Here is a 22044-nt window from a genome sequence, read left to right on the forward strand (position 1 = left end):
AAAGGTAAAATTTGAGGGGATTCAGGATGTAAAATATACAAGATATATACATAATTTTTTCAAGTTCAGGGGATTCGATTGAACCCCTCACTACCACCTAGCTCCGCCCCTTTGTTAATTACTTTTAGTTTGCTATTGGTCAATGTTTTTTGTTTATTGTTTGAATTTCAAACCTTGTTTTTTGTCTGATTTATATGCAGTCATATGTTGGGCTATTTCTACGGCTCATCAAGTTGCAACAACCATTGCATTTCGCAGCGGATTACCTGGTCAAAGTTTGTCAGCACAATGCATAATTAATGGATTACCTAAACATGCTCGTGAAGATGAAATCCTCGTCCGAAGAGAACACCTTATAGGCCCACCTTTCTACGAGTCTTCGACCTATATGGCGTTGCAATTTATTATTGAAGAAGGGATTGCAACAGAACTTGCTTACCCCTTAGTGGGGAACTTACCACTCGTGGGGTGGTACGTTGCGGAGGACCGCGACAGGGAGTTTCAACGTGAAAATAAACGGCTTACTTACACGTTGAAACTCCCTGTCGCGGTCCTCCGCAACGTACCACCCCACGAGTGGTAAGTTCCCCACTAAGGGGTAAGCAAGTTCTGTTGCAATCCCTTCTTCAATAATGAATTGCAACGCCATATAGGTCGAAGACTCGTAGAAAGGTGGGCATGTAAGGTGTTCTCTTCGGACAAGGATTTCATCTTCACGAGCATGTTTAGGTAATCCATTAATTATGCATTGTGCTGACAAACTTTAACCAGGTAATCCGCTGCGAAATGCAATGGTTGTTGCAACTTGATGAGCCGTAGAAATAGCCCAACATATGGCTGCATATAAATCAGACAAAAAAACAAGGTTTGAAATTCAAACAATAAACAAAAAACATTGACCAATAGCAAATTAAAAGTAATTAACAAAGGGGCGGAGCTAGGTGGTAGTGAGGGGTTCAATCGAATCCCCTGAACTTGAAAAAATTATGTATATATCTTGTATATTTTACATCTTGAATCCCCTCAAATTTTACCTTTGAACCAACTAAAGAGAAGAAGAAAACACAGAGAAAGAAAATAGAGGAGAGAACATTCGTAAGTGAGAAGATGCAAGCAGAAAAGAAAACAGAAGCATGTGATGTGAGTTAGCTGGGAAGAAGTGAAAAACTAACGCAGAAACAAAACTCAAGCGACGGCCAAGAAGATGATAAGTGATAACCGGGTATTTAGATTTTAAGTCAATTTGAGCTTTTTTACCGTATGTTCAACTATTATGTGGCCCATATGAGTAAAAAAAACATATATTTACATCTTTGTGTAAAAAAAAAAGGCGTTTCAAAAAAAATATATACATCACATAAACAAACATAAAAAGGAAAAATTGTAGAGTCTTATTTTTGTTAATTTTACATAGATTATATATGTATATATTTTTTTATACACATACAACTCCTTTGGAATAATTTATTTTTGAGTTTATGCAAAATAGTTTATGCAAATAAATAAGTTTTCTTTAACGAAAAATATATTTTTATAAACTATTTTTTTCATAAACTACCTTGACAAACTTAGAATAATGTATAAAAAATTATTTATTTTATATAAGTTATTTTGCATAAACTCAAAAATAAGTTATTTCAAACGAGCCCGTATACAATCAATAAGGTATTATATATATATATATATATATATATATATATATATATATATATTTGCAAGGTACTAACCTACCTATAAAATTTTTTAGAACATTTTTATAGATGAATTTACCTTTAGATCATCTTTTTTGTTAAAATATTTTCTATTTTTATTTTTTAAAACTAACTTAATTTACGTTGTTCTGACTAAAACTTGCTCATTCATAAAAATAATTACTAACTAGAATATAAGAGACATTTTGAAGCAAAATATTTCTTGAAGTAAAATAGTCAGAACCCCTGCTCCAGGTTACTGTATACGCCAAATTAATTAATTAATTAAAAGTAATGAAAGTACTCACGCAGTCGACCCTGGTTGGGGCAGTAGGTAACCATGGCTCTTCAAAGTATGAAAACAAGAAATCCTCTGCATCATCATCTATGTGTGGTGCTCCAAGAATGTAATTTCCGTCTAGGTTCATATGATTCTGATCGTGACGCTCTACCTCTGCAAGAGAAGGAAGTAATCCAAACTCATCTCCAACGATCAGCTCCGGGTGACGTGGGGGAATATCCATGATCCTCCTTATGCAACGAAGTCGTCCGTTTATCATCATCATTTTGTCAGACACTGCATAATCACACAAAATTTTAGAACAAAAAAAAAAAAAAGGAACCCAATTCAAAACACTCAATATCTCAAAATAAGAAACCCCAATTCAAAATATTATAGGCCCTAAGCCCCAATGCACAGAACAAGTAAGAGAATTATGAATGAAAATTTTATTTATAATTATACTAGTTTTCCAACGAAAGGAAAAGATATCAGTAATTGTTGCCACCAAAAAGAATTTGCTTCAACTTTTCAATAGCTTCTCCATGGATATCCTCAGCGGCCGCCATCGTTGTTGTTGTTGTTGGGAAGCAGAGACAGAGGGTATTGTGATTGATCGTTGAAGCAGCAGTAGACAAACCTCCGTAGTTTCTGTAGGGTTTTTGGGGTGTATAAGGTACAGTGTAACGCTGTAACGTGCGGGTGCACACAATACGCTAACTACCGCACGATCAATCACAAGCTATTAACACATATAGTCGCTGCTGCTGATGATATAGTTGCTGCTGATGATGATATAGTTGCCGATGATGATAGTCTACTATGGCGCGAATCTGCTTTCGTAATATTTGGTAACTGTCATAAAGCTGAGGTATACATAACCTTTCTTTAGTCATTTAATTTTAATGGACTTATATTATATGGTTTGGATCAACTTTTGTGCACCAGGCTATGTATATGCCATCATAATTATTAATTAGTATGATTATTATGTGAGTCTGTCTATTTTTATTTTGATGGTTATTCTTTCGTCGGATCGATCAACATTTTGTGATCGATTGGAAAAGTTAGATTTGTCATTGAATTTTGTTTCCTGCAGTCATGTAGTACTGGAAAATTCTTTTACTATCATTGTCTTTGTGAATTGTCATATTTACAAATCAAAAACTTGGCATCATAGTTTAAATTTATTTTTTCTTCAGAAATCACGGCCTGTTCGAAACCCCCTGGAAATGGAAGGTTTAACTCCAGAGGATCGTGTGATCCTTATTGACTGGCTTGTAGAGGTTTGCATTACACTTTCTAATATTTCGATATGTAATAAAACTACTAAGTGTTGTTCAATTAACAGATATATTGAATTTTATTTTATTTTATTTCAGATGTGTGTTCAATCTAAACTCCAAACAAATACACTTTACAGCAGTGTAAATCTGGTAGACTGGTTTTTTTCAGAAAATTACCTTGTAGTAGGAAGATTCCAACTTCTATATGCGCCGCATGTTTGCATATTGCATGGTATGTTCTTAAACGAATATCATATTCTCTGATATGTACTTAGTAATTTTGATTTTTCTTCTAAAATTAATACCTTGATTTTGTTTTATTAAAGGAAATACGAAGAACTTGGAGAGTTGCGGCCGCCTATTCAAAGTTTCTGCCTCGATACAGAAGAAGCATGCCGAAAAGAGCAGGTGAGTCTCTCTTTTAGCCATAATCTAGATCTCACTTAGTTTATGCATATTAATGAATTATGCAAGTTGATGCACAGATAATAGACATGGAGAAGCAAGTTTTCAAATGTGTAGGGCGTCATTTGGTTGATCCTACCACAAATACATTTTTGAGGTATTATTGAACTTTTTTTTCTACCATGTAATTTGGTGATGTTTTTGCTATTTCTAAATTAAAAAATACAAACAGTTTCAAAATATTTTGTATGAAAGTGTATTTTTAGATGACACAAAATTCATCATTTTTCCTAAAGGTCTATGTCCTTAATGATATTAGGGAATGTTTTTAGTTTCTCCATTGTGTCAAGCCTTTTTTTACTCTAATTTTCGATGCTTGGCAAGGGCGCGCAACACTATTGCACAAGCAGTTTAGGCACAGTATGGAACTAGTAGAAACTTTCTCTGTTCATTATATTCCTATAATCCCTGAGAGTTCAATTTTTGTACAAATAATTTGAAACTGAGATAATATAAACAAAATTAAAAATTGCAAACCAAAACACACTCATTCCATTTTTAACCATTCAAAAGGTCTCAAATTAAGTTGACATACAGTTCAACTTGAGTTGAACTTGAAAGTTGATTTTCTACACATCCTTTTCTTTCTAGCTTAAAATCTACTAAGCTAAAAGTTAACCACTAAAAATGGTTTTTTCACAGGATGTTTCTTGTTGTAGCAAGAGCTTCCACCAAGTTGCAGTGCATGTCCTCTTTTCTTGCCGAGTTATCACTCATGAGTCAGAAATTCGTACCTTACCTCCCTTCAAAGGTGGCTGCATCCGCCTTGTTTCTTGCACGGTGGACATTAGACCCTACACGGCATCCTTGGGACGAATCTCTCCAGAAATTCACTACTTACGAGTCATGTGAATTGAAAAATATTGTTTTTTATCTTCAAGCTCTTCAGCAGCAAATTGAGGGCAATGTTTGTACCACAATCCGCAATAAGTATTCAGAACCCAAGGTATGAAAGAAAGAGTGCTTTATGTTTTTTTATCCATGGTTTTTTTGTAGTAATTTTTATGAAGTTCATAATTATTTTCTTTTTTGTTTCAGTTCCAAAATGTTGCTGCATTATCTTCAAAGGACTTGGATGATACAATGTTCTGACAAGGAGTATGCGCAATTTATGTCCTCTAGGTATCTCAACTGTTGCTAAGTTCCTCTGTCTATTAACTGTCTAATTTTTAACGCTATAACCTACCTCTGCATAATTTAACAACCTCTGACACCATTTCAATGCAACCATACTGTGTAATAGAGTACTTAAGATATCATCTGTTCTCTGGTTGACAATAACTAGTTAGGCTTTATTAATATGACACACTTATATAAGGTTAGTTATATAAACTTTTGAGGAAATATTTGGGAACTTATAGTAGAGAGTATGGACAAAGATCATAGTATAGATTTTTATGAAGTTCATAATATGTTTTTTTTTTGTTTCAGTTCCAAAATGTAGCTGCATTATTTTCAGAGGAGTTGGATGAATGTTCTGACAAGGAGTGCAAGGATGGGTCCCTGATATGATATAATGATAGTGCAGTGAATTCATTCTTCTTTTTTTTTTTCTTTTTTTTTTGTATATATGCATGATCTTGTGGTGGGATTCTTGTTTACTTGTGAGATGATTTGTACTTTGGACATATATGATTTGTATAAATTTGATTTCATGGCTGCTTCAATTGTGGACCATGAAATAGACCATGAACATAACTGGAGTTTAATTTCATTTTTGGTCATAGATATTAACATTGTACTAATTTTAGTTCTTAGGTTCCAAATTGCGCAATTTATGTCCTCTAGGTATCTCAATTGTTACTACAGTATTAAGTTACTCTATCTATTAACCGTCTAATTTTTAACGCTATAACCTACCTCGGCATTGGCTAACAATCTCCGACACCATTTCAATGCAACCATACTTGGAAGCAAGGTGTAATGGAGTAATGTATCGTCTGTTCCCTGGTTGAGAATAACTAATTAGGCTTTATTAATGTCACACGCTTATATAAGGTTAGTTATATAAACTTTTGAGGAAATGTTTGGGAAATTATTTATAGGTAAGGAGAGTATTGATTTTTTAGCGTGTATTTCGGTGTTTCCATTAAAAACATCATCTTCAAGGAAAATTTCTTAGAGTTTACTCTCAAAAGTCAATTTGTTTCCACATAATGTGTTACTGTTGTCAATTTCTAGATCTTGTAATAGGGAAAAAAAATTACTTGAGATTGAACTATTATCTTCTTTACCTTCAAGTTTCTAGGTAGAAATTAATCAATGTAAAGAAGGATTAATACTTCACACATGTTAACATGATTATTAGATATACTATGTAATGAAACCTTTTGTTATATATATATATATATATATATGTCAAAATGCAATTTCGGCCATCTAACTATCAGAAACTTGCAATTTTAGCCTCTGATTTTAAAATAGCTGTTTTGACCATTTAACTTTAGCCGATAAAAGTTTTAAAATAACTAATACATGTTATTAGTTATAAATGTTATGAGTTATTACTATATGATGTCCCTATCAACTAAGGTGAATAAGTGAAGTGTACGGATGTCTCTACCAAGTATCAACTGAACTACGTTCATTGAAACGATTACTACTTTTTCTTTTAGAGTAAAAAACTTAACTTTTTTTTATCAAAAAAAAAAAAAAAAAACTTAACTTTTATCAAGATATTCTCAATGATGTTCTAACTAACAAATTAACAATAAAATTTATCCTCAAATTTTGTAACAACCCTGGTAAAATCTTACAAACACATAATAAAACTCCAAAATAAACTTGGGAGTAAAGTTTACACTTATAAAGACGGATGTAACGAGATTTTATTGATTCACTTAACAAGCTTGAATCATCTATGTTTAAGGGTCCGTTTGGCCTAGCTTATTTTTGAGCTTACGCAAACACCTTATGCAATTTTTATGTATTATTATAATTTATAAAAATATATTATGCAATTTTTATGTATTATTATAATTTATAAAAATATAATTTTGACAGGTGTAAACTTATAAAATACCAGCATAAAATCTAATTTATATTAGATAAACTGTTTGCATAAGCTCAAAAATAAATCAGTCAAACGGTACCTAAAACTAAAACATAATCAACAAAGGGACCGAGGGTTACACAAAATGAAATAAAACATTATTATTATTGAAACATCAAAATTTTACTAAGATAAGCTTTCTTTCACCAAAGAACAAAATTAAATCAAATCAATTTTCATTAGGAGAAGGTGCTTTCATCGAAGGACCTCTAAATTTGAGCACTATGAATCTTGGCGACGGCGACGCTGGGTCGAAGATATATACCTATTCTTGGGTCCGGGTGGTGCACCGGGACATTGAAGAGGCGGTGGAATTTTGTGTTCTGGACCTGTGGGAGTCTTCAACAACTCCTCATCATCATCATTGTTGTTGTTGCTGCCTTCTTCTACTATTACTGATAGTTTACTAAGCCGAATTGAAGTTTGCTCCAATTCTTTACCAGTTGAACTTTGCTTCGCTTCTTTAACCATCATGGGAGTATTCATCAAGCAAAAACGATTTCTTGCAAACAAAGAAACACTCAATTCAAACAAACAAAATTGAGATTTGGGAGGACGATTGTATAAACACGCGTGTGTATATATATATATAATCCGAGTCAATCTATAATTGTTTTTGTGAAGATTTTTAAATAAAATATAAAAGATATACTAAAATATGAAGAAAAAAAAAAGAGTTTAATGTGCTGAGAATTATATGTCCAAATATATTTTGAAGATTTTATATTTATATAAACAAAAGGAAAATAAAAAACAGTTTAATGTGCTACTCGACAAAAAAAAAACCCGGATACCGGTACATAATACGATATTTTTAGAAAAATTAAGGTGAGGGAGGACCGCGCGCGATTCGATCCCCGCAACTGCGATCGGGAGGTGGCTGAAATCACTTGATGTCAAAACTAACTCCCGAACGAGATTCAACTAGTGATGAAAAAAATAAAATTATGTTGAACCGTTCATTGTTTATTGCGACTATTTTGATGCATGAAGTGTAAATATTGTAGCGTACCTTAACTTCTTTTTAATATGTATGAATATCATCAACAATTTAGAGAAAAATAATAAGAAGAAAAAAACACATGCGACAATTTCTTTATTTTTTCACAAATTAAAATATTTTTTTGCGCACAATTGTACATAAATTAAATTGAGTTTAATTAATATGTACCGACAGTATAAAATAATTTTACACGATCGTTCAATAATCAACCATTATTTTGTCATATCATATCAAAGAAGTGAGGTAAAATGGAGTGATGTGACGGAAAACATTAAATCCAATTATTTAAGGATTTAATTGATATGCACCGACGGTGTAAAATAATTTTACACTGTCAACCAATATCAACCATGTTTTCCGCCACATCACCCCACTCCACCCCACTTTCTTGATATGACATGGCAAAATAATGGTTATTTATTGGACGATTGTGCAAAACTATTTTACACCGTCGGTGCATATCAATTAAACTCATTATTTAACACCGTGAGTGTATATAAATTAAGGATAATGTTAACTTGTGCCCTTAAGGCACATGTTAAGGAAGTAAAAATAGAAATTATTAAATGCTAATTTGTGCATTTTGACTTTTGAAGCATTAAATTTCTTGTATCATTAAATGTTAAATTTCTATTTTGGTATATCTTAACATGTGCCCTTAGGGCACATGTTAACGAGACCCATAAATTAAATCCAATTAAATTTTCTACTTTACAATTGTTATGATTATGAACAGTGTGCATCTTAGACAACTTTACAATTGTTATGAACAGTGTGTATATAAATTAGACAACTTTCGTTGGATCCATCACAGTCACAGATCTACGTATGAACATTACCCCACACGATTATAGATCCAGTGGCATTTTAGTAATCTCACTTTAACTACAAATCTTTCATCACCTTCCCCATTGTATTTACACTCTGATCTCTCAAACCAAAAAACACTTTTCTCCCCATTCACTGACCTCATCGGAGAATTCAGTTTCCGATCTCCGACGATTGATCTCTACAGAGGCTAGTTCAATCTCAATTCCACAACAATGGTATAATCTTCTTCTCCGATCTATCGATTCTGCATTCTTAACAACCTTAGATCTGATCCAAACTCAAATCGATTTCAATATTTCATTCGTAATTCGAAATTCAAATGCGAGATTCTTAATTCTCTTAGCTAGCTTTTATGATTTCAATTTCAATGAGATCTAATGTGTAACTGTGTAACTGACTCGTTTTTTGTTTGTTACTTGTATTTGTAGCCTCTCAGACTCGAAATCAAGGTATGGATGGTTTCAATTTTGAATCAATGTTTATTTGTTGATATTAGATAAGGTTAGTGTGGATTAAGCTAATGTGTTTTCGTAATCTTTGATCAGCGAAAGCTTGCGCAGAGATCAGAAAGAGTGAAATGTGTGGATCTACATCCAACAGAACCATGGTAATGCTTTGCATTTTGCTGTGTTGTTTAGTTTCTGAAATTAATTTATGATCTGTGGTTAACTTTATGATTAGGAATATTTGTAATTGTTTTCATCATTAGATATGTAAAGTAAAGTGTGCCTGGGTTCTACAATGATGGTTTATTAGGATTAGGAATATATGATGCTACTATACTATTGATGTTTTTAAATGAAATTTTAATTACTCTGTGTTATTTTTTGTTAATGCAGGATTCTGGCAAGTTTATACTCTGGAACAGTCTGTATCTGGAACTACCAATCTCAGGTATGTGATTGATTGTTCATAAAATTATGATGTTGGATGGTGTTACAAATGAAGTTTATCCCAATTTAGAAATGCAACTGTGGATACTTATATATTGGCACCCAAGTCAGACACGGGTGTTTGTTGATTGATATTTAAACAAGCCACCTTTTTCATGGTGCCTAAATATTATGAGCTGCTTATTCACGAGTGGAGGGACCTATTTATTCATGGTTTCCTACAAATTTCAAGCAGCTATATGATTGATTGAACAATATTAACAAGTAAATTTGTAGTTGTTGCATAAGAGGGTTATTTTGGTGATCTTTTATGTTGAAGCATTGCTAAAATTATCATATTTAATATTCAAAGTAGATGATATTTGGAGTTGTTTCATCAATTCAAATACATAGTTGCCACAAAATGACCAATGTCCCTTTCAGAGTTTCCAAAGAAATGCTAGTAAAAATATTGCTTTACATAAATTTACAGTCTTTTTAGTCTGTATACTGGGATAGTAAATTTGTCATATATCTTAATTTGTAGATTGGTATTAAGAGATGATAGCTTGTGACTCCTGTTTTTTAATTAAAATTCTTCACAAATCTTGCTTTTGTAATCAATCGGAACTAATATTTTTTTATGCTATTTCAGACCATGGCCAAATCTTTCGAGGTCACTGAGTTACCAGGTATATGAATCTTTTTTTTTATCTGTCCGTTTGCATGTCTTCCTTTTGAATCCTTGATGTATTTTTTGCTTGAAAGCTCGTCATGCATTTGCTTGAAGACATACTTTTACTTATATATCCTTACTCTGAAGATAACTGGGGCACTTTTATAACATGATTTTGCAGTTAGATCAGCCAAGTTTGTTGCACGCAAACAGTGGGTTGTTGCTGGAGCTGATGATATGTTTATTCGTGTATATAATTACAATACAATGGATAAAGTCAAAGTATTTGAAGCACATACAGATTACATTAGGTGTGTGGCAGTTCATCCCACCCTTCCTTATGTTCTATCATCATCTGATGATATGCTCATAAAGCTTTGGGATTGGGAAAAAGGCTGGATTTGTACCCAGATATTTGAAGGACATTCTCATTATGTTATGCAAGTGACATTTAATCCTAAAGACACAAATACCTTTGCCAGTGCATCTCTTGATCGTACTATAAAGGTATATCTGTGTTCTTGTTGCCAGTTCTTTTAAGTTATTTCTATGCTCATACTCGTAGTAATGCATTGGTGCACCTATTATCTTCTATTTCAGATTTGGAATCTTGGCTCTCCTGATCCTAATTTTACATTGGATGCTCACCAGAAAGGAGTGAATTGCGTTGATTACTTTACAGGCGGTGACAAACCCTATCTAATAACCGGTTCTGACGATCACACTGCAAAGGTTTTGCTTAAATCACTGTTTTCACTTTTTGTGTTTATTGTATGTGTTTTCATCAGAAAGCATAAGAACCGTTGGATTACAATCAATGGTCAAGATTTAAAAAACTCAGTTAATGGGTCACATGAGCAATGCTACTTCCACTTAATATTCCTTGTGCCAACTTTAACACAGGGATCTTCTTCTTACTTCCTTATCCAGCTAGATACTTCTGGAGTGAAAAAATATGTATTTACGGATACGAAGTCTCTATTTGACTTTGTGGAAAAACTAAGCTTACATGCTGCATTGGCATATTAGAATGAATAAATAGCGAGTCTGCAACAAAAATCCCCATCTTTTAAATCACCAACTTTTTTCTTTCAAAGTCTGAAAAAAAATTGTTGCCTTCTCCAACTAAGACACTTATTCCAGTCAAACCATTTAATCTGTGGGTATGTTAAAATTCGAAATAAATGTAAGTCAAAAGAAAAGGTGCGCATAAAGACTCATGGAAGCTTCAATGGCGAAAGACAGAAGCTTTGAGAAAAAATTGAATCTGATTACGCAGCAATAACCGAAGAGGGAAATTTTTTTGATGATGTGATTAGCATACATAATTTTAGAATCCAGTTAGGGAACTTAGAATAGCTCATGTTGTTCAGAGAAATTTGGAGTCAACGATTCACAGCGGTGAGATCTAGAAGACGACGAAACTGTGAGATGGGTGGGGATCGGAAGGGGAGGATGCACACAAAGGTAGAATACAGTGGAGACAGTTAAGATATGGTCACATAAAATTTCGAATTATATTTTTTAATCTGGTGCATTGATTGTGATCCAACGGTTGTAATTAATAGCTCTTGTTTCTTACAATAAACAATAGTTCTCACCTGATACATTCTATATTTCTATATATACATTTATGTCTGTATCTCTCTCTCTCTCTCTCTCTCTCTCTCTCTCTATATATATATATATATATATATATACACACACACACATATATATAGCAATGACATCTATAAATCTATTGAGCAGGTGTGGGATTATCAGACTAAAAGTTGTGTCCAGACCCTGGATGGTCACACACACAATGTTTCTGCTGTATGCTTTCATCCTGAACTTCCTATAATAATTACTGGTTCTGAGGACGGTACAGTGCGCATATGGCACTCAACAACTTATAGGTAATTTTTTATGCCCAGATTACTGAGTTCTGAGCTTTATGTATATTCTGTTTGGCATATTCCTCTTGTTTTATCACAAATTGAACTATTAATCTACTATGTTTCTTTTTTTGCTGTTTCTATTGTTATATTACATGAAAGGTTTATTTTGGTTACTGTAATGCCCTAGATTTTGGTTTAGAGTTTAGATAGCACTAAATATGAAAATGAACTGTCCTATATTGTCTGTCTCCTTCTGAATTCATGTAATACTAACTCACCCATTTCAACGTTTTTTGGTTGTTCAATCTGTGTGTAGGCTTGAGAATACATTGAACTATGGTCTTGAAAGAGTTTGGGCTATTGGATACATGAAGAGTTCACGTCGGTGAGTATTTTTGTATAGTATTTCTGCAAGTAATTTATTAATATCATATTTTAGGCCCTTGAATAATTTTGAGTGGGAAATAGTATCATTAGGTTAATTACCATTACATCTTTCATGCAGGGTTGTGATTGGATATGACGAAGGAACAATTATGGTCAAACTTGGTCGAGAAGTACCTGTAGCTAGCATGGACAACAGTGGAAAAATTATTTGGGCTAAACATAATGAAATTCAGACTGTCAATATAAAGAGCATAGGAGCAGATTTGGAGGTATAGGCTCATTTATACCCCTTGCTTGTGATATGTGAGCAAGAAGTGTAAAGCTCTTTTTTTAGTGACATATGCAAGTACTGTGTTTTTTAGGTTGCTGATGGAGAAAGGTTGCCTTTGGCTGTTAAGGAGCTGGGCACTTGTGATCTTTACCCACAAGTAAGTCAATTTCCTTCTCAATATTATGCATCATTCTTTTGCATGGCTTCTCTGTTTTTATCATTTATGCTTTCATTATATTATGTACATTATTTAGCAAATCAGTCATTTTGCATATTCATGACGTTATTATGCAGTATATGACCTGGTTATAGATTTTCTTATGTTCTGTTAATTTACATTGAATTTCCAAAATTAAATGCAGTTGCAGGGACTTCTGTTTTTTGTATGACTTAGATATTTGTTGAAATATAAACATGTCAAGTAACCAAATTAGTTGGTAGGCACTAAGTTTGTAATCTGACTAATCACCAATCTATACTCAGAGAAGTGAGTTTTAAAATAATAGTAATAGTGAGTTTTGAAAAATAATAGTAATAGCCCTCACTGCTGGTTCAATTTTCAGTAGTAGTTGGTTGTTTCATCACTTCATGTGTGGGTGGCTGACTGTTGAGCTAATTTATGCAGAATTTAAAGCACAATCCTAATGGAAGGTTCGTTGTTGTATGTGGAGATGGTGAGTATATTATATACACTGCATTGGCATGGAGAAATAGGTCATTTGGTTCAGCGCTAGAGTTTGCTTGGTCTACGGATGGAGAATATGCCGTCAGAGAAAGTACTTCAAAAATTAAAATTTTCAGCAAAAGTTTCCAGGTTTGCACTTTTGATGAATTTTATTTATCTTTTTCTGTAATAAGTTTAATGAAAATGGTGATGAGAACCATTAAATTCCCCTATGATCTTGTACTAGATCCTACCATTTTTTATTGTGTTAGGCAGTAGGCACCCCATGGTTAATGAAGTTATATGACGAAATAAATTAGGAGAGGATTGAGAGGCAAAGGGAAAAAAGGAGAATTAGGCTCTACATGTGGTAAGGGGTGTGGGAAAGGGTAGCAGACATGGGAGAGCAAGGATAAACTGGAGAGGAGGAACCTAGTGGATTCAGTCATTGAGTAAGGAAATGTGGGCCTTTGGGTAGGGAGGAAGCAGTCCCCTGAAAGTGCTGATGGATCTCTGTCATTCTTTTTTCTATTACTTTTCTCTTTTCCATAGCTATATAGATCTGTTCCTGGACTGATATCTCACTTATATAGCAATATTGACAAGGATCATATCATCATACTGTTTTTATATTAAATTACTGCTCTCTTTGTTGGATCATATCATCATGCTGTTTATGACAAGAAGCGTGAAATAAGAATAATATGCAAGCTTAGCTATTAACTTTCCTTATAGACGCAATTGACAACTATGCTCCTAATCAAATAACAATGCATCTTTACATTTCATTTGTCTTTATTGCCTGGCTTGATTCTCACTCTGGCATTGCACAAAAATTGTATTCTGATTGTTATAGCTTTTCTAATGAAAAAATGTTCCAGGGAAGATTTAATAGGAGTTTAAATAATGGGTATTTCAGGAAAAGAAGAGTGTCCGACCGACATTTTCAGCCGAACGAATATTTGGTGGCACTTTACTGGCAATATGTTCAAATGATTTCATCTGCTTCTATGATTGGTCTGAATGCAGGTTGATTTACCGCATTGATGTCAATGTGAAAGTAAGTGCTTTAATTAGGTGACATCTAGTTCTACTTTTACTCCATTCTTTTTCAGTGTCTGATTTAATTTTGTTAATGCGTCAGAACCTCTACTGGGCTGATAGTGGTGACCTAGTAACAATTGCTAGTGATACATCATTCTACATCCTGAAGTACAATGTGAGGATTCTTGAGAACTTCATCCTTTTCTTATAGTTTTTGGCTTGCTTTTGCTGAGTGGATATTTGATTGATATTTACTGACGAGCACTGTAATCATTTTGATTTCCATTGGTGCAGCGTGATGTTGTTGCGTCACATATAGATAGTGGTAGACCCGTAGATGAGGAAGGTGTTGAAGATGCTTTTGAGCTTCTTCATGAAATGAATGAACGTGTAAGGACAGGTATCTGGGTTGGGGATTGCTTTATCTACAACAATTCCTCTTGGAGACTTAATTACTGTGTTGGCGGAGAGGTATTAACTTGTGTTCCTTCTATCAGAAAAAATGCATACTTTTTATTAAAATACTGGAACATATGAAATCTATTGTTGCAACATTATGAATTTAGGTGACTACAATGTTCCATTTGGACCGCCCTATGTACTTGTTGGGATATCTTGCAAACCAAAGTCGGGTGTTTTTGATTGACAAAGAATTTAAGTAAGTGGACTGTTTGTCTCGATTTATTGAAGTATCCAGTTGCAGTTATCTTACCTATTTGTTTATTTTTATTGATTGTTTCTCTCAGTGTTGTGGGATACACACTGCTTTTGAGTTTGATAGAGTACAAGACACTTGTGATGCGCGGTGATTTGGAAAGGGCTAATGAAGTTCTACCATCAATTCCTAAAGAGCATCATAACAGGTAGCAGTTGTCTTGTATTTTATTACTATACGATAATAAGTAGTTTCTTTTCATCATGCGGAAATATGATAATTATGTAAAGTAAATGTTATCGGTAACACATCTGGGCTTAACAAAATTTCTAAATATCTAGATAATGTTCATGTATTAGTATTAGTATATGCCATTCCCCTCTATTTATTATTTTGTCGAAGCAAGCGTGGTTACAATATTTCAACCTGTTAGGAAATCGAAGTTAATCTTTTTTTGGCCAGATGTTATCCATATCCTCATTGAAATACTTGATTTTATGTTAGTGTTGCTCGATTCCTGGAATCACGGGGGATGATAGAGGATGCTCTTGAAGTAGCTACAGACCCTGACTACAGATTTGATCTAGCAATACAGCTTGGGAGATTAGAAGTTGCAAAGGTATGTTCATGTAATGTCTGTAGGGAGCTATTGCGTCTCTAGTAAAAGTTGTTAGCTTATGTATCTAATAACTTCATCTCTGAGTTTGATTTGTCATTTTATATCATATATAATATTTATTCTCTTTCCTTGCAGGGCATTGCACTAGAGGTGCAGAGTGAGTCTAAATGGAAGCAGCTGGGAGAATTAGCTATGTCTTCTGGAAAGGTGTTTTTTATATGATTTAATTCTTAAACTTTAGTAATTTATCCAAGACTTTAGCTTGATTTATGTCCTAAATGTCCTTGTCCTAATGTATTGAAGTGAGTGCCTTGATGATGTCTGCTGAACATGATCATGCGCATTGTGCACATGATGGATATAGTCCTTATGGGGGCTTTTGAGGTGCAAAAGACTACGGAGGTTTAGTTATTGGCCAAATTATGATTTGACTTGGTTTGTTGCATGTTAGAAGTTTAGGTCAGGTGCATGTTAGATTTGTATTCTTGTGTATAATTAGGATGTTAAATGTTTTATTTGTCAAAATTAGTAGTAATTCTGTAAACTGGTCGACTGATTCTTAATGATGATTCTTGTTGGGTGTGTTTCTCTTGTCATGTTGTAGCTCACTGTATTTTCCATTTTTCAGTTACAAATGGCTGAGGAATGTTTGAATCATGCAATGGATTTGAGTGGGTTGTTACTGCTATATTCTTCTTTCGGAGATGCTGAAGGAATTTCAAAACTTGCAACCCTTGCTAAGGAGCAAGGGAAGAACAATGTTGCATTCCTTTGCTTATTTATGTTGGGTAAACTTGAAGACTGCCTTCAACTATTGATAGAAAGGTAATCTTCTAGAATGCTGACATTACTGGAAGGGCGGGGGGATTGATCAGACTGCAATTATATTTAATTATTTATCGCTGAGTTGTGCTGTTTGCAGTAATCGAATTCCAGAGGCAGCTTTAATGGCTCGATCCTATCTCCCAAGTAAGGTCCCAGAGATAGTGGCAATTTGGAGAAAAGATCTCAATAAGGTAATGTATGATTCAGGTATACGGTATTTACTTATGATGGAAGTTCCTGGTTTTTGTGTGTGCATGATATTGTGGGAATCCATATTGTTTAGGATATTTTAGTTTCAAGTCATCATTTTTTGATGTAAAGTTTTTGGTTATATAATTATTATTTTTTGAATAAAAAAGTTATAAGTTATCTAAATACATTCCCAGGAATATATGGGTAGAAAATATGCATTCCCATGTTTGTTACTAAGTTAAAATTCTCTTTCGTATAAAAAATTTCCAGGAAAGAAATAACTACCACATTCCCGTGATTTTATGCAAGGGAAGGTTGGGAAAACAATATTCCCATGAACTCGGAATGAAATATATGTGTTTTACCTGTATACTTCACTCTCACAAATAAATCCCGGGAATGTTATATATGTTAGATAAATACTTCAGAAACAATAAAACCCAAGAATAGGATTCCCGGGAACAAATTAACATTACTTGAAACAATGTCCCCTTACATTTCTAAAATAATTGCACATGCCTCCAGTTGAATACCCAATAATTCGTACACATACACATTAAATTACATTTGGTTTCGATATTTTATCATAAAAAATTGTGTCAAGAGCTGAGATCCTTTGCAGTTTTTTTATTTAAACCCTAACAAGTCTTGTCATGTTGATAAATAGAGTATATTTGAGTGCAGGTTAATCCAAAAGCTGCTGAATCATTGGCTGATCCTGAGGAATATCCAAATTTGTTTGAAGACTGGCAGGTTGCACTTGCTGTTGAATCTAAAGCTGCAGAAACAATGTCAGTGTGGAGAACCCTTATTTTCTTGCATGTAAATTGCAGATTTGATAGTTTGTGTCAGTGTTCTGTATGCAAAATATCTCTAAGAAATGTTTGCTTACTATAATTTTGATATTTCTGTTTTAGGAATGTTTACCCTCCAGCGGAGCAGTACATCAACCATGCTGACAAACCACATATTACCCTTGTTGAAGCTTTCAGAAACATGCAGATTGAAGAGGAGGAGCCCCTTGAGAATGGAGAATCTAATCATGAGGTATACTATATATATATAAGGAATTCTAATTTACAACAAAATATTGTGTTTTGTTTTTATGCTACACAGAAAATAACCACAGTAAATTGTTTATCCGTGGTATTCAACTGTTGTTTTATTTTGTTGTGCTCTGCTGCAGTTGACTGAACAAAATGAAGAACACTATGCAGAAGAACATAATGGAGAGGAAGGAAGCCAAGAAGAGGCTGTTGTAGTGGATGCCGAATCAACAGATGGTGCGGTACTCGTCAACGGTAACGAGGCTGACGAAGAGTGGGGTACGAATAATGAAGGAGCCCCGTCAGCCTAAAAGCAATTGGTTGGGGTGGTGTGAAAATCGAAATTTTGTCTCTGGTGATTAATTGATTCTGAAGTGCCATTTCTAACTCCCATTTGACAACTACCTGGTTTTACTATAACTACTTATACCACCTCTGAGTCCTACTAATTATAATGGCTTTCAATTTTTAGCATATTGGATGTTTACTGCAGTTAGGCTGTATATTTGGGAATGGGGGAGAAGATTTTAAAATAATGTCCATAGTCAATGATGAATAATTGACTAAATCTCATAACTATATTTTCTCCATGATTTTAATGACTATTTGAGCTTGGGGTTTGTACCGTTTTATACTCATTGCACGACCGTCTCTAATTTATTAACATCAAATTTTTTTACATTTAATTTTACAAAATGTTTCTCGTAAAATGTTTCTTGTAAAATCTAATGTACATTATCTTAAAAATTTTAAGAATTACTTTTGATATTGAACGGTTTAATTGCTTTACTAACTTTTAAGATAATTAATAGCTTGTTTTGTTTATTTACTTGGAAAACTTTGTTTGCTATATACTATGTACCTTTGCCATATTGTTGATTGCAATTATGAACTTCTTTTCAATAAACCTGTTTCTTTTTAGTTTTTATTTCATTTATCTGTCCTAAAATATTCTTCTTTGTTGACAGTGCTTGCACCACATCACTAGGTCCCATCAAGACAGTCGGTTCCAGCTTCTGGGATATATATCTGAGGTTTGGCTAACCTTTCCATATTGCCTTGGCTTCATCATATTGCATCTGTACTGAACCAAAATGTGAAAATCAGTAGTCAGATTGTTTGGACAATTTTGTTTATAAAATTCAAATTAAGGTCATCAATATGTGCGTGTGTAACCCATGGTTTGGGAATTAAAATTAAATGCAGTTATTTCAAAAGAAAATCATTATTTCCCAAACTGACGGTGGGTTTTAATTGGGAAATTACTTCCCAACTTGATAACTTTTAATCTTTTCAATTATTATTCAGTGATGGGAAATAATAAATAATAAATTACTTCCCAATTATGTTTAGGTCAAACTCTCTCTCATCTTTATGATTAAATCAATAAAAATTCCTGTTTTATTTAGGATAATGATAATGATGATCATAAGGTTATTTTTTTTTTTAATTTTGCCTATTGCATTGCATGTTTTTGGATGGTTTGCAAGACAAGCATAATAAGGATGGTTTGCAAGACAAGCATAATAATTTTACTAGTGTATTAATGCAGGTTTCCTCAAAAAGCCATGAATGGATACTGCGGACTGGTTGTTTCTGTTTCCTGGTGTTGTGGTTTTCTAGTGCTCTGAATTTAGACATTTTGACTGCGGCATAACAATATCCTTAGGGTCGGTTACAATTTACTAGAGTTTATAGCACATTTTTTTGGGAATATTACCTCAATATATTCGTGCCATTGTGAATGTAGAAAAGTTGAACTAGAGATTGGGTGCCTGGTTAAATTTTAGATAGTTTTTTTCTTGCCCGTTGTTTTTTTATATATATATTTTTGGATTGTAAACTTGGATGGTTGATAGAGAAAATAATAACCCTTCTCCAGGGTTACTTCTGTTGACAAGATGTTCTCCCATGTTCTTCAACCTTTTGCTGTTTTGGCAACCGGTACAGTACAAGAATAGTATTTACTTTTTAGTACGTCAACAGCGGAACAAAGTTTTCCATGGACTAGTGCATTTATTTTTGAATGGTACTTTTCGCCCCCTGAAATATCTCAGTCACCCCCTGAAATGACCAAACTAATCCTCTTGCTTTCGAAAATACAGTTTGTTATTTAATGTGAATTTATATTAGTCTTTATGTGTATAATTTACTTCCTTATTTGGTGCATCAGTTTTACTGAGATTGACATGATCAATGGGGAGAGAAAGAAACAGCAAAAAAAAAAAAATGTAATATTCTCTATACCATCAATGATTTGCTTAAAATAGATTAGGAAAATATTGATTTTCGGAAAAGATACAGATATAATTACAAATATTCTATGTAATCTCTCAATATTAATACAATTTAATTTATGGTATTATTGCCTTATAAGATGAACGGGACACAAAAATGAATTTTTATATGGTGAATTAGTTTACATCCTAGAATGTAAATTCGCTGGTTAGAATGCAAACTGTGTTTCAGTTTTATAATTTTATACACTGGGGGTAAATTGGGAATACCGGGGACGTGCATGTATGCCAAGGGGTGTGAGAAATAGAACTCTTTATTTTTTATCTTTTAGAACACAATGGAATACATAATTAGGATCTAGTTGTAATCCAATGCAAAATGCCAGGTAGCTCAAGGAGTGAGGACTGCATAGGTTATTTCAAGTATGTTGGTTACATACCAAGCCGTCGTGTGTAACACTTGGTTGCCTTTATGGTAAAGGCTCGCCCCTGAGTAGGACATGCTTTGCAAGGTCAACGTGTTAATTTATAGATTATAGTTTATTGGATTAACAAAGGAAAAAGCGTTTGGGTGTATAATTTTAACACTAGGTTTTTTCCCCTTGTACATTCTCACTTTCCCACTTCTACAAAATAATTGAAAGAAAGAAGAAAAAAAACTTATTGCTGAATGTACAATCCCATATGCATTGTTATTTCCAAAATTTGTTCACCAATTTAAAAATTTAACAGTTTTAGTGGAGTGCATGGAGTTCCAACTCCAACTCCTACATATCATGTGATGTCAATACCAAGTACCAACTGAACTAAGTTCACAAACTATTACTAGTTTTTCTTTTATTTAGAGTAAAAAGCTTAACTTTATATTCATCAAGATATTCTCAATGATGTTCTAGCTAACAAATGAATAATATTATAAGTTGTCTCCAAATAAATTTTTTCAAATAAAACACCAAAATGAACTTGGGAGTTAGATTTACACTATATAGACGGATGTAATGATTCTACTCAATTAAAATGAAAATGCATATGAGGTTTTACTGATTCACTTAACAAGCTTGAATCATTATGTCTAAAACAAAAACATAATCAACAAAGGGACGGAGGGTTAACACAAAATAAATAAAACTTATTTATTATTACCATTGAAACATCAAAATTTTACTAACCAAAGCACAAAATTAAAACAAATCAATTTTAAACGACATAGATTCATACATTAAGAATTAAGACTCTAATCAAACAAACCCTATTATAATCAATGAACTCCACCAAAGAATGAATCTTCTCGGATTGGAGGATTAACATAAAATAAAACCCTATTATTATAATTATTTATAGAACACCAAATTTGATTAGGAGAAGGTGCTTTCATCAAAGCACAAGAAGTGGAAACAACCAAACCCTATTATTACAACAATTATTTATAAAACATCAAATTTGATTAGGAGAAGATGCTTTCATCAAAGCACAAGAAGTGGAAACAACCTGCTGCTGTCGTTTAAACTTGGACACTATGAGTCTCGGCAACGGTTTGAAGGGTATCGTATTCTTGGGTCTGGGTGGTGCACCCGGACATTGGAGAGGCGGTGGGATTTTGTGTTCTGGACCTGTGGGAGTCATCAATAACTCATCATCATCATCATTGTTGTTCTTGCTGCCTTCTACTATTACTGATAGTTTACTATGCCGAATTGAAGTTTGCTCCAATTCTTTACCAGTTGAACTTTGCTTCCCTTCTTTAACCATCATGGGAGTATTCATTAGCAAAAACAAATTATTGCAAACAGATATATATAATCTGAGTCAGTTTATAACTGTTTTGTCATGATTCTTAAATAAAATTTAAAATATATACTTACTAAATATAAAAAGGTATTTATATTTAGAAGAAAAAAAAATATACTATATAAAAGTTTAACGTGCTGAGAATAATATGTCCAAATATTTTTTGAAGATTTTATTTTTATATTTAAAGAAATAATATTAGGATTTATGATTTGTATGTTTTAGAAATTTGATTTAGAAATTTGTTACTATATACATATAACTATGAATAATAATAATA

The 22044-nt window shown here is 33.2% G+C and overlaps 2 protein-coding genes and 1 long non-coding RNA gene across 6 annotated transcripts; all 3 read left to right on the forward strand.

Moving 5' to 3' along the window:
* Window positions 1-2320: 2320 nt before the first annotated feature.
* On the forward strand, window positions 2321-3471 carry LOC123897161. The gene is made up of 3 exons (XR_006804839.1): window positions 2321-2842; window positions 3174-3257; window positions 3354-3471. It is a non-coding gene; the product is annotated as an uncharacterized LOC123897161 (long non-coding RNA).
* Window positions 3472-3588: 117 nt separating this feature from the next.
* On the forward strand, window positions 3589-5498 carry LOC123897162 (cyclin-A2-2-like). The gene is made up of 5 exons (XM_045947685.1): window positions 3589-3665; window positions 3743-3819; window positions 4365-4668; window positions 4761-4844; window positions 5154-5498. Exons 2-4 carry the CDS (start codon window positions 3752-3754, stop codon window positions 4812-4814), a joined length of 426 nt encoding a protein of 141 aa, XP_045803641.1. The 5' UTR covers window positions 3589-3665; window positions 3743-3751; the 3' UTR covers window positions 4815-4844; window positions 5154-5498.
* A 3041-nt stretch (window positions 5499-8539) lies between these two features.
* Window positions 8540-19636, forward strand: LOC123897163 (coatomer subunit beta'-2). 4 transcript variants are annotated; one of them, XM_045947687.1, is made up of 26 exons: window positions 8540-8823; window positions 9037-9057; window positions 9154-9215; window positions 9448-9502; window positions 10136-10172; window positions 10338-10663; window positions 10757-10888; window positions 11906-12054; window positions 12353-12421; window positions 12542-12692; window positions 12786-12851; window positions 13320-13508; window positions 14278-14418; window positions 14503-14577; window positions 14697-14873; window positions 14969-15060; window positions 15149-15265; window positions 15562-15676; window positions 15812-15883; window positions 16305-16501; window positions 16599-16692; window positions 17378-17484; window positions 17611-17740; window positions 17880-18018; window positions 18708-18773; window positions 19292-19636. In XM_045947687.1, exons 1-25 carry the CDS (start codon window positions 8821-8823, stop codon window positions 18725-18727), a joined length of 2736 nt encoding a protein of 911 aa, XP_045803643.1. In that variant the 5' UTR covers window positions 8540-8820; the 3' UTR covers window positions 18728-18773; window positions 19292-19636. The 4 variants fall into 4 exon arrangements, 2 of the variants coding, with proteins under 2 accessions (XP_045803643.1, XP_045803642.1); XR_006804841.1 differs by having other exon boundaries at window positions 8669-8823; window positions 17880-18147; XR_006804840.1 differs by having other exon boundaries at window positions 8599-8823; window positions 17880-18773.
* Window positions 19637-22044: the final 2408 nt, after the last annotated feature.

This window comes from Trifolium pratense, linkage group LG7 (genome assembly GCF_020283565.1).
Source record: "Trifolium pratense cultivar HEN17-A07 linkage group LG7, ARS_RC_1.1, whole genome shotgun sequence".
Classification (NCBI taxonomy): Eukaryota; Viridiplantae; Streptophyta; class Magnoliopsida; order Fabales; family Fabaceae; genus Trifolium; species Trifolium pratense.